This window comes from Lucilia sericata, unplaced genomic scaffold (assembly GCF_015586225.1).
Source record: "Lucilia sericata isolate MDLA Ls3-8-SP2 unplaced genomic scaffold, ASM1558622v1 Contig000622F_arrow, whole genome shotgun sequence".
Taxonomy (NCBI): Eukaryota; Metazoa; Arthropoda; class Insecta; order Diptera; family Calliphoridae; genus Lucilia; species Lucilia sericata.
The window spans coordinates 2,209-14,173 of record NW_023994628.1 but is presented as its reverse complement, the minus strand read 5'-3'; the positions used below and the strand labels follow the sequence as shown (position 1 = coordinate 14,173).

Here is an 11,965-nt window from a genome sequence, read left to right as displayed (position 1 = left end):
AAACAAAAGACAGCTGTCTTCTCTAGACGATTACTTGCTAAATTATTAGTGATGTGAGTAAAGGTGTACGAAAGAAAATTTGTTATACAAAAATAAAAAAGTGTCTGTGTTGTTATTTGTTTATAATTATTTGTGTAAAAATCAAAACATTTAATAAGTTTTATTTTAATTATTAAATAGAATATTAGTAATATAAGTAAATCTTAGCTATGCTAAAAACATTAACTTCGCCCCGATTCAGTCATAATATTTTATGTAAATCATGCAGCATAATGTAAGTTATCAAATGGGAATATTACATTCCTCCCAATTTTCATAAATATTTACATTACATAACCTTAAACTGGCAATGGTATGGACCATGGTCAAGGTTAGAAGGAAATGTAATTATTATGTATTATAATAATTGCTAATAAAGCGTGCTACAACATTTTTCTTTTCAGCATTACACGAGACTACAACTCCAGGCAGAGTTTGTTTACTTTTGGTAATATTACCAACAAAAATCGTGGCTATTATAAGAAGGAACTAATTGGGTGAGTGGAAAATTAAATGTTGTAAGTGTATACATATATAGTGGTATGTTTAAGATTGGTACTATTCAGGAATTTTTTCATCCAATTGTAATTTATATTTTTCGCGAAATGATAGAAAAAGTTTAAAACGTCATCAAATATTATGCGGTACACAATTGTGTGGGATTTGGATGTTTTTGTTCTGGGTAACTATGAATAATAGTCTACGGAGATTGATAACCGAGAAATTCTTTTATGCTAAGGGGCAGGGAATCTATTAATTTGAATGGACTCAACCGAGTGGGCTAAATGTAATATATACCTATAGTCCAGTCCATGCAGTAATAAGTATAGTCTAGCCTATAGTCTAGTCTATTGTCTAATCTATAGTCTAGTCTATTGATCTGTAGTCTAGTCTATTGTCTAATCTATAGTCTAGTCTATTGTCTAGTCTATAGTCTAGTCTATAGTCTAGCCTAAAGTCTAGTCTATTGTCTACTCTATTGTCTAGTCTGTAGTCTAGCCTACAGTCTAGTCTAGTCTATATTGTAGTCTATTCTCTATCTAGTCTATCTAGTATAGTATAGTCTAGTCTAAAGTTTAGTCTATAGTTTAAACTATAGTCTAGTATTTAATCTAGGCTATAGTCTAATCTCTAATCTAGTCTATAGTCTTGTTTATAGTTCTATCTATAGTTTAGACTATAGTCTTGTTTATAGTCCAGTCTATAGTTTAGACTATAGATTCTAATCTGGTCTATAGACTATTTTAAAGTATATAGTCTAATCAATAGTTTATTCTAGTTTAGTCTATAGTATAAAATATAGTTCAGTTTAAAGTAAAGTCTATAATCTGGTTTATAGTATAGTCTGTAGTCAATTTTATAGTCTGGAATATAGTCAAATCTTAATATATACATATTTTTTATTACTTTACTCCTGTCTTTTCAGCTATTCTATGGATGAAATGTACTCTGTGGTCTCCGATGTTTAAAAACTATTATAAATTCGTGCCATACGTGAAAAAATCCCATGTCCATAGTGAACATTCGAACGGTTTTAAAGCGGATCTTATTGTAGGCTTTCCACCACTTAACGAAATCTATACCTCAAATGTTACATTAAAATATCCAAACTTAGTGACGTCCGAATGCAAAGATGGACGCCTCTTCAATTATTTACTAAACGAATGGCGCTTTAGTCCCGGTTTAAAAGATATACCACAGTCTTGTGTATTGGATTTCAAAGTTTCGTTTGAATTTAAATCTTTACTGCATAGTAATATAGCAAATTTATTCTTTGATTTGATATGTGATCAAATGGAAAATGCTTTTATAACTGAGGCTAAAAAACGTTTCGGAGATGCTTCCATCAAATCACACATTTTAACTTCAAGACGATCCTGACCTTAAAAGAATTTTTTTTAGTTTTAAAAGTCTACTTTGAATAGGAGTATTCACAATTTAAGAATTAAAGAATTAAAATAATTTGTTTAATAATGTAACGAGATATTACAGTGTTTTGTTTTTAAATATTTTTTATGTTTTTTTAAGTTAAATAATACATTTTTAAATTTTATATGTTTTTATAAATATACAAATTAAAACCGCCGCAATTTTTTTTTTTTTCAAATAAAAAACTACAAATAAATGATGACCAAAGACTGTACGAGAGAGTTTCTTTTTTTTAATTTATAAAAAAATAAATTGTTAATAACTGCTGTAACCAAATAAAAATAAATTGTAACAAAAATAAATTTGTGTTTATAATTTTTTAATAATTTTAAATTTGAATATTTACCTTGATGATTTTTAGAAACCACATCAATCCACAATATTGTTTAATAAAGTGTTTCAAAATCAAACCACCTTATTTTAGAGTTTAGAAAATTCGTTATATATAATTAGTTTTATTTCATCGGTTTTCTTTTTCTGTTGGGTTTTTCATTTTCTTGTTTTATAATTTCTACAAAATTTATTTATTGTTCTAAAATTCCTTAATTTTTTTTCTTTTTATAATTAGTATTACAATTAATTTAGTTTCATATAATATATGTATTAAAAGATTATTATTTTTTTAACGTTAACTACTGAAACGTTTCATTACGTAACTACAATAAAAACTACACAGCATTTAACAACGAATTTAAGTTTTTGTTTTTTTTTAATATATTATAAATGTGCTTTAATTAAAAATTATAGAAAAAAAATTAAATAGGAATAGAAAAGTTTTAAGCTTTCTATAGTTTAAAAAAAAAGTAGAAAATGATTTGATATGAACAAACAATTTATTAAACAAATCTTTTAGTTAAAGATTTTAAATAGTAAAAACTACACCATTTTTTAAAAAACAGATAATATAAATTTGGAACAGTTTAGAACCATCATGTAAATAAAGGCTAAATTTTTTTTGTTCGGTCTATTCGGAAACTTATACATCCGCTAACAAAACATAAAAAAACATGACGTGTTTTTGAATTCAACCCAGGCGGTTCTCTGTGAGGATAGATAAAACTTAAAGAAAAATATTTAGTTCTGTAATTTCTAAACGTATTGTTCGAACGATTGTATGGGGACTAGGCGAAATAATGGACCGATTTTAACCAATTCCAATAGGCCTTGTCATTGTGTCAAAAGAAGTATATGTGTCAAATTTCATCTAATTATCTTATCACCTCTGGCATGAGCACAAGCTTTACATGTACACACAGATAGACGAACGTACGGACATAGCTAAATCGACTCAGAAAGTGATTCTGAGCCGATTGGTATACTTTAAGGTGGGTATACGACCAATATTACAAACATCAGCACAAACGCATAATACCCAGTTGGATACAATAAAAAATTCAAAAAAATTTACTACATATGAAATCGACTGGGTTAGGTTCACTATAACTACCTTTATAGTATAGTTTTTGCAACAGTTTCAAATACATATTTCCGATTTTCTTGAAATTTATTTTTTTTTTTTTTGTATTCACAATACATCAAATTATTTGTTTGATGTTTTAAGTTACACCTCTTAACAGTATTATACCACTAAGGAGCAGGAGTGAAACGTAAAACTTTGGAAGGCTGAGATCTGATTACCCATATGCGAAACGGAAATGACGAGCGAAAGTCTGAATTACGAAAATATGTATGCAATTCGGATTAAACAAGTTCTTTAGGAACTGAAATCTCTGTCAAATTTGAGAATCGGTCTACATAGAATCTTTTTCCAATTTATAAACTTTTGATAAGTAGTCCACATAGTAGTTAATAGACCAGCATGTAGGCTACAGAGTAGTCTATAGTCTAGTCCATAGTCCAGTCTATAGACAATCCGATAGCCTAGTTATAGTCTATAGTCTAGTCTATAGTCTAGTCAATAGTCTAGTCTATAATATAGTCTATAGTCTAGTCTATAGTCTAGTCTATAGTCTAGTCTATAGTCTAGTCTATAGTCTAGTCTATAGTCTTGTCTTTAGTCTAGTCTATAGTCTAGTCTATAGTCTAGTCTATAGTCTTGTCTTTAGTCTAGTCTTTAGTCTAGTCTATAGTCTAGTCTATAGTCTAGTCTATAGTCTAGTCTATAGTCTAGTCTATAGTCTAGTCTTTAGTCTAGTCTATAGTCTAGTCTTTAGTCTAGTCTATAGTCTAGTCTATAGTCTAGTCTATAGTCTAGTCTATAGTCTAGTCTATAGTCTAGTCTTTAGTCTAGTCTATAGTCTAGTCTATAGTCTAGTCTATAGTCTAGTCTATAGTCTAGTCTATAGTCTAGTCTATAGTCTAGTCTATAGTCTAGTCTATAGTCTAGTCTATAGTCTAGTCTATAGTCTAGTCTATAGTCTAGTCTATAGTCTAGTCTATAGTCTAGTCTATAGTCTAGTCTATAGTCTAGTCTATAGTCTAGTCTATAGTCTAGTCTATAGTCTAGTCTATAGTCTAGTCTATAGTCTAGTCTATAGTCTAGTCTATAGTCTAGTCTATAGTCTAGTCTATAGTCTAGTCTATAGTCTAGTCTATAGTCTAGTCTATAGTCTAGTCTATAGTCTAGTCTATAGTCTAGTCTATAGTCTAGTCTATAGTCTAGTCTATAGTCTAGTCTATAGTCTAGTCTATAGTCTAGTCTATAGTCTAGTCTATAGTCTAGTCTATAGTCTAGTCTATAGTCTAGTCTAGTCTAGTCTATAGTCTAGTCTAGTCTATAGTCTAGTCTATAGTCTAGTCTATAGTCTAGTCTATAGTCTAGTCTATAGTCTAGTCTATAGTCTAGTCTATAGTCTAGTCTATAGTCTAGTCTATAGTCTAGTCTATAGTCTAGTCTATAGTCTAGTCTATAGTCTAGTCTATAGTCTAGTCTATAGTCTAGTCTATAGTCTAGTCTATAGTCTAGTCTATAGTCTAGTCTATAGTCTAGTCTATAGTCTAGTCTATAGTCTAGTCTATAGTCTAGTCTATAGTCTAGTCTATAGTCTAGTCTATAGTCTAGTCTATAGTCTAGTCTATAGTCTAGTCTATAGTCTATAGTCTAGTCTATAGTCTAGTCTATAGTCTATAGTCTAGTCTATAGTCTAGTCTATAGTCTAGTCTATAGTCTAGTCTATAGTCTAGTCTATAGTCTAGTCTTTAGTCTAGTCTATAGTCTAGTCTATAGTCTAGTCTATAGTCTAGTCTATAGTCTAGTCTATAGTCTAGTCTATAGTCTAGTCTATAGTCTAGTCTATAGTCTAGTCTATAGTCTAGTCTATAGTCTAGTCTATAGTCTAGTCTATAGTCTAGTCTATAGTCTAGTCTATAGTCTAGTAGTCTATAGTCTAGTCTATAGTCTAGTCTATAGTCTAGTCTATAGTCTAGTCTATAGTCTAGTCTATAGTCTAGTCTATAGTCTAGTCTATAGTCTAGTCTATAGTCTAGTCTATAGTCTAGTCTATAGTCTAGTCTATAGTCTAGTCTATAGTCTAGTCTATAGTCTAGTCTATAGTCTAGTCTATAGTCTAGTCTATTTCTAGTCTATAGTCTAGTCTATAGTCTAGTCTATAGTCTTGTCTATAGTCTAGTCTATAGTCTAGTCTATAGTCTTGTCTATAGTCTAGTCTATAGTCTAGTCTATAGTCTAGTCCATAGTCTAGTCTATAGTCTAGTCTATACTCTAGTCTATAGTCTAGTCTATAGTCTAGTCTATAGTCTAGTCTATAGTCTAGTCTATAGTCTAGTCTATAGTCTAGTCTAGTCTATTATCCCTCAAAAAATTGTTTAGTTATTGTAGTAGTTCACTGCGCACTAACATCAAATAGAGTCCGTATTAACAGCACTACTCCACTCGCCACATGTAGTATTTGATCCGTCACGTAGTCTTTAGAAATCTCTGTAGATCATTAAGTTTTGACCCAGATATCTTACCAAAGTTGGATATGAAGAAATTGTCAAGGAAACTGTTTCTTTACCGGCTAGAGCAGGGCATTCGCAGAGAAGATAAAAACAGCGTTAACTAAAATTCACTAAAAGAACTTCAAAGGTCTTTCCTATAGCATGTATAAATGGTGTAGTTTTTTAAAATCCGTATAAAAAATCTCTTAAAAACAGTTTTCTATATGTTTTCTTTTATCTCATTTAAGTTTAATAGTTATTTTTCTTTTGTCGTTTTGCAATTGATACTGTGAAAATACAGTTTAGTTTTTTTATAGATATTAATAAATATGTTTGTAGGTTTTTCAAAAACCTGTAGGTATACATTTTTTTATTACAAAAAATTTCCATAATTTAGACTTATTAGAGTTAAAGCTAAAGTATTGAAAAGTTATAGTTTTTGTTTTCGTTAATAGTAAAAATGTAAATGGCAAAAATAATAATAATATTAAAAAAAGAAAATCTTGTTACTATTCGTGTATATAAGTTTATAAAAAGGTACGTACATTGTTTTTTATCATTAAGCAGAGAATAAAATAAAAATATAAAACTAAAAAAACAGCACCAAATACATTAGTAAATACAGACGAAATTATACTTCAAAAGATATAAATAAAAATATACATAAATAAAAAAAAAAAAACTATACATAAATGTATAAAATATATAAAAAATAAAAAAAAAAAATACAAACAAAAAAATGTTAATTAATACTAATAAAGATTTTTTTTAAATACTGTTTATAACAGTATTCTTGGTATTATACTTATTTATATAAAAAGACAAGAACATAGATTTCATCATAAATTCTAAAATAAAAAATTAAATTAAAAAAAAAATTCACTTTAGGAAAGTTAAATTTTTTTCTGTTTCGATTTGTTTTCAAAGTACAAAAATAAATAACAATACTTAAGTTCAAATGTGCAAATATCACTTATTTTTCTAACATTTTCATTTCAATGTTTGTTTTGTTTTGTTTTTTTCTTTTCTTTTAAAGGAAGAGGAGTACTAGTAGTTTTAGTAAACCAGTGTGGTAGTAGCTGTCACAGTAGTTTTTATCGCGAAACCAAGGGAGTTTCTTTTGTGCGCTTATATTTATGGCAACGGCGTACAGTATTGCTCCCCGGTCTCAGACATACTCAATTGTGTTTAGCTCGTTTACCAAACATATAACCCTTCCAACGTTCGGCAGTCTGTGATATAATTGGATCCGAATCGATTGTGGCCAAGAGTAGCAATTGATTAACATGCGTAGCATGATAATCCCAACGTGCTAAATTTGGCGCAACGCCTAAACTTAAATGTCGCAAATCGTAACTAGTACCAGAGCCAGTATCGTATAGAAGTAACATTTTCTTAAGGGATATCATGCCCTGATTGAAAAGTTTACCAGCTTCATTGGCAATATTTGAGGGAGCCGTAGAATTAAGATCATATAAACCCAATAGGGAGTAAATGAAGCCATTTAAAACAAACGAAGCTGGAGTTGTAGGATATTCTTCATACCTGTAAAGAGTGGTAATAGACGTTAACAAAATGTTTATGGATCTGTGAAATCTTAGGAACTAAATTCGGAATTAAATTATAAGCCTGTTCTCGCTTTGTTCAAATAATTTAGAATTCATTTTTAAAATTTGAAAATTCTGTTCGAACTTAAATTCGAAGACATTTTTTAAAGTTTTTAAAACAATATCCAGTTTATGAGGATTTAGAAAAAATCAAAAATTGTTGTTATATAAAACTATAAATCATGTCAAACCTTTAAAAATATTGTTCCAAATTATATTCGAAAATTTTCTGTTGTGCGAAATTTTTTCGAAATTTAGTTCGAAATATTTTAAAGGCTGTTAAAAATATCTATAATTCATATTAAAAATTCGAAAATACAGTTCGAAATCAGTTTCGTAGTTATTTTTTTTAAATTTCGAAAATTCGAACTTATATTAGATAAATTTTTGTCAAAGTAGGAAAGTCCTTTAATAATCATATTTTATTTAAGGCAATTTTTTCATTTAATATTAATATTTTTTTTTAAATTTCGAATTTTCGAACTTATGTTCGAAAAGTTTTAATAGCTATTAACAACTTTTAAAATTGTTAAAAGCCTGACAATTCATAAAAATATGATTTTAGTTTTATGTGAGGCAAAATTTTTTTACATTTTACAATTTCGAACTTAAAAATGTTCAAAGTAATTTCATAATTTTCATGGATTTAAAAGTGGATTTCGAAGTAATTTCAAAATATAAGCTTTTATTAGAGGTAAATAAAATTTTAACTTATGTTCGAAAATGTTTTTAAACATTTTTAGAGTTTTTGAAAATTCGAACTTATGTTCGAAAAGTTTTAAAAGCTGTTAAAATAATGTGTACAGCATGACATTATATAAAAATATAATTTTAGTTTTATTCGATACCTATTTTTATATTTTTCTATTTCGAACTTAAAAATTTTCAAAACAATTTCAAAATTTTCATGGATTTAAAATTATTTTCAAAGTAATTTTAAAATATAAGCATTTAGAGCTTAAATAAAATTTTAACTTATGTTCGAAAATGTTTTTAAATATTTTTTTGAGTTTTCGAAAATTTGAACTGTTCGAAAAGTTTTAAAAGCTGTTAAAATAACCTCTAAATCATAACAATTTAAAAATATAATTTAAGTTTTATTCGACACCAATATTTTTATATTTTTCAATTTCGAACTTAAAATTTTTGTAAATTTTCAAAATTTTCCTGAATTTAAAATATTTTCAGTGTAATTTCAAAATATATGCTTTTAGAGCTTAAATATCATATGAACTTATGTTCGAAAATGTTTTTAAACATTTTTTTTTTTAAATTTTGAAAATTTAAACTTATATTCGAAAAGTTTTAAAAGTTTAATCTTAAAAGCATGACAATACATACAAATATAATTTTAATCGATTCGAATATTTTATATTTTCCAATTCAAAGAGTTTTTAAAATTATTTCAAAATTTTCAGGAATTTCGAATGTAAATTCAAAATATTATTAATATCAAATAAAATTTGAACTTATGTTCGAAAATTTTTTAAAAATTTTAACGAATTTCAAAGAATTTTAAATGTAAATTCTGAATATTATTAGGATTAAATAAAATTTGAACTTATGTTCGAAAATTAAAAAAAAAAAATTATTACGAAAATTTGAACATAAGATCGAAAATTTTTAAAAGCTGTTAAAACAATCTTTAAGGATGACAATGCATAAAAATATCATTTTTTCGTTTTCGAACTTAAAAATTTACAAACTAATTTCCTACTTACCAATAATATTTATCCATAAACTGTGCCAGCACACCACCATCTTTCGATAATACCCGATAAGGCTTCAAACCTAATGACGCCGCTTTTAAGTACCTTTTATCACCGCCCGAATGCCAATAGGCTCTCGCCAATACTGATATAGCATGACCCTGACCCATGGCAGACAACCAACCGGATCTCAATTCAGCAAATCCATTTAAACTACGTCTCACTGGATTGGGCCAGCCACCAGTACGTAGATCTTGATTATTAACAAACCATTCGGCAGCATCGTAGAAATGTGCCAAATGATTATACGTCGACAAAGTAATATTGTCAAAGAAACCAATACCCATTAAAGATATCGACACAATACGTAATTCTGAACGTTTAATTTTAATGCCAGACTTTTTGGGACTCTCCATTGCCAGGCCCTTTTGAACATCGATATGAAGATCGCGCGTTAAATGGCGCCATTTATTAAGGGCCTGTACACTGAGGCCATAGTAAATATTCTCATCTTGTACACTTAACAGCAGATCGGCTGGTATATAGTGAACACGATAAGTACGTTTTGTTTCGTGATTTTCTACCGTCACCATTAGACTGCTGCTATTGGTAATAAGCAATAAATCTATATTTAAAACTAAGTCCAAAGTTTGATCTATATTATTAAGTGTTATAGCGCTATCAAAATCTATGGCAGTTTCATATTGTATAACAGATGAGTTGAATTTCGGATGCCATTTGCGTGTAAGATTACTGCCTTTTGGTATAGACCAAGTATTTAGCATATTATCGGCATTTTCAAGAATCTAATAATGAGATAAAAGAAAATAATTTTATTAATAAATTTTAAATTAATCTTTAAACTAAAATAAAACATACTCTTATTCTAGGCTCTGGTTCTGTAAGATTCTTGCTATAGTGTGACAAAGCAAACTGGGCTATTTGTGTGGGATAAAAATAGCCGCGCTTTTCCCATTGTGTACTAATGGGTACACCATCGGCCGCACTTATACATTTAACACGATCACGTACCTAAAACAAGAAATTAAGAAAATTAATATTTAAAAAAAATGACATTTTTCATTCTACTTACCTCTACATTATAATTTTCAAAATACATAAACAATCCCCGGGGATCATATTTACCCTTGGGTAAATTTATTTTTGCCGTACTATGCATCCACATGAACTTGGCTGCTGGCACTTGTACATCATTATTACCCTCTATAGCTTGTGGTGAGGAGGGATTACTCATCGATCCCGAAATATCAAAATAATTACGTATAAATGAAAATGGTACATAGATCTCATGATCTTCTTCATCACGTTTACAACGTATTGTATATTCTTGATTAATTAGGCACTCTATATCTTGCAGGGGTGTTAAGTCACTAACATCACCATCCACACCCACTCCTCCTCCTCCACCACCTTCGCCTAAATTATTATTAAGTAAGTCACTATTGCCGCCAACGGCATACAATTTGCGATCCCATCTTTTGACCAAATCATGGGGAAAAGTAAATTCAGCACAACGCATATAAACGGCACAGGTTATAACCACCACGGCAACGGTGAGTAGCAGGAGGACAGCTTTTAAATTTAAGCGCATGATAAAGAAGAAAATCGGTTCACGCTGTAAGAGAAGAAACGAAGAAATGAATACAAATATATAAAAAGTTAATAAAAATTAAGTCAAACACTTTGCACGCTTGGTTGGTTTGTTTATTAATTTTATTTTTTAATTTTACTGTTATCAGTGTCATTATCACTTTTATATTGAAATATAATAAAAAAAGAAATATTGTATATTGATTATGTGGTGTTTGTTTGAAAATGTTGATGAAGGTGTCGAGATTGCATACTTGTTAATCATGTAATGATAATTTTCCTTTTAAAATAACTAATAAAGTTTTCACTTTATAAACTTGTTTTTTTTTTTTTTCTTCTCTCAAATTAAATTTGTTACACTCGTTTTAACATCTAAGTTGGAATGTTGTTGATAGTAGACTAACATATTTATGCAAAATAGTTTCGTTGAACCCCAGAGAGAAAACTGTGGTCAAGAAGTAATTAAAATACTATTAGTTATGCGTTCGGTATATTTTCCAAATTGAATCTGTAGTATTCTAATCTTCTTCATTCCTGTTTATCTGTCTTGCACATATCTCCTCGGCTCTTGTTTGTGTGTGTGTGTATTTAGGATGATTAACAATTTTGGATTTTTTTAACAGGTAGCCAGCTAGTCAAACCAAGTCAATTATTACACATAAATAAAGACAAGAAAGGGTCATAATATTTGAAAGAGAAGAATAATAGTGTGTTTGTGTTTCTGTTAAAAGGTTATAAAATAATTACATACAATACCATAAACTAAAAATTTATATCTCAAAATATATGCTCAATATTATACGAGGTTGGTTTTAGAAAAATTTCAAAAGAAATTTGATTAGATAAAGTAAAAAGTAGGGTATCTTTAAAACATAATACACAAGTTTTCTTAAAAAGCTTTATAATTAATTTCATATTAAATATATTTAAAATAAAAATTTTTGTAAATTTCTAGGTACTAGATTCCATAAAATCAAGTAAAATTGACCAAGGGTTACGTTAGAATACCATAATAAAGTACAATTCCACTCGGAGACCTTGAGGTAAACTGTGATTATCGTCGTAGATCAGATAAAGAGAACGAATTTTTAGAAATGGTTTCAACTTAGTTCCCTAAAATACAAAGTTTAAGACAATCTGACTAGACTATAGACAGGACTATAGTCTAGA

The 11,965-nt window shown here is 28.6% G+C and overlaps 2 protein-coding genes across 2 annotated transcripts; one reads left to right on the top strand and one right to left on the bottom strand.

Annotated features, from left to right (window-relative positions):
* Window positions 1–47: 47 nt before the first annotated feature.
* On the top strand, window positions 48–2,188 carry LOC119606787 (coenzyme Q-binding protein COQ10, mitochondrial-like). Its single transcript, XM_037960377.1, is given in 4 exon segments — window positions 48–274; window positions 444–536; window positions 1,466–1,505; window positions 1,507–2,188. Coding segments are annotated over 4 exon segments (612 nt in total). The 5' UTR covers window positions 48–209; the 3' UTR covers window positions 1,921–2,188.
* A 4,392-nt stretch (window positions 2,189–6,580) lies between these two features.
* Window positions 6,581–10,824, bottom strand: LOC119606790 (D-glucuronyl C5-epimerase B-like). Its single transcript, XM_037960380.1, has 4 exons — window positions 10,278–10,824; window positions 10,064–10,216; window positions 9,197–9,990; window positions 6,581–7,413 (listed from the first exon to the last, which is right to left on the bottom strand). The coding sequence occupies exons 1-4, from the start codon at window positions 10,794–10,796 to the stop codon at window positions 7,047–7,049; spliced, it is 1,833 nt and encodes a 610-aa protein (XP_037816308.1). The 5' UTR covers window positions 10,797–10,824; the 3' UTR covers window positions 6,581–7,046.
* Window positions 10,825–11,965: the final 1,141 nt, after the last annotated feature.

Bases quoted from the DNA above. Each gene is read 5' to 3' on its own strand.
- LOC119606790 (XM_037960380.1), bottom strand. From the start codon at position 10,796: ATGCGCTTAAATTTAAAAGCTGTCCTCCTGCTACTCACCGTTGCCGTG. The intron at 10,217-10,277 runs GTAAGTAGAATG...TTCTTGTTTTAG, and splicing joins TTGAAAATTATAATGTAGAG to GTACGTGATCGTGTTAAATG. The intron at 9,991-10,063 runs GTATGTTTTATT...TCTCATTATTAG, and splicing joins AACCAGAGCCTAGAATAAGA to ATTCTTGAAAATGCCGATAA.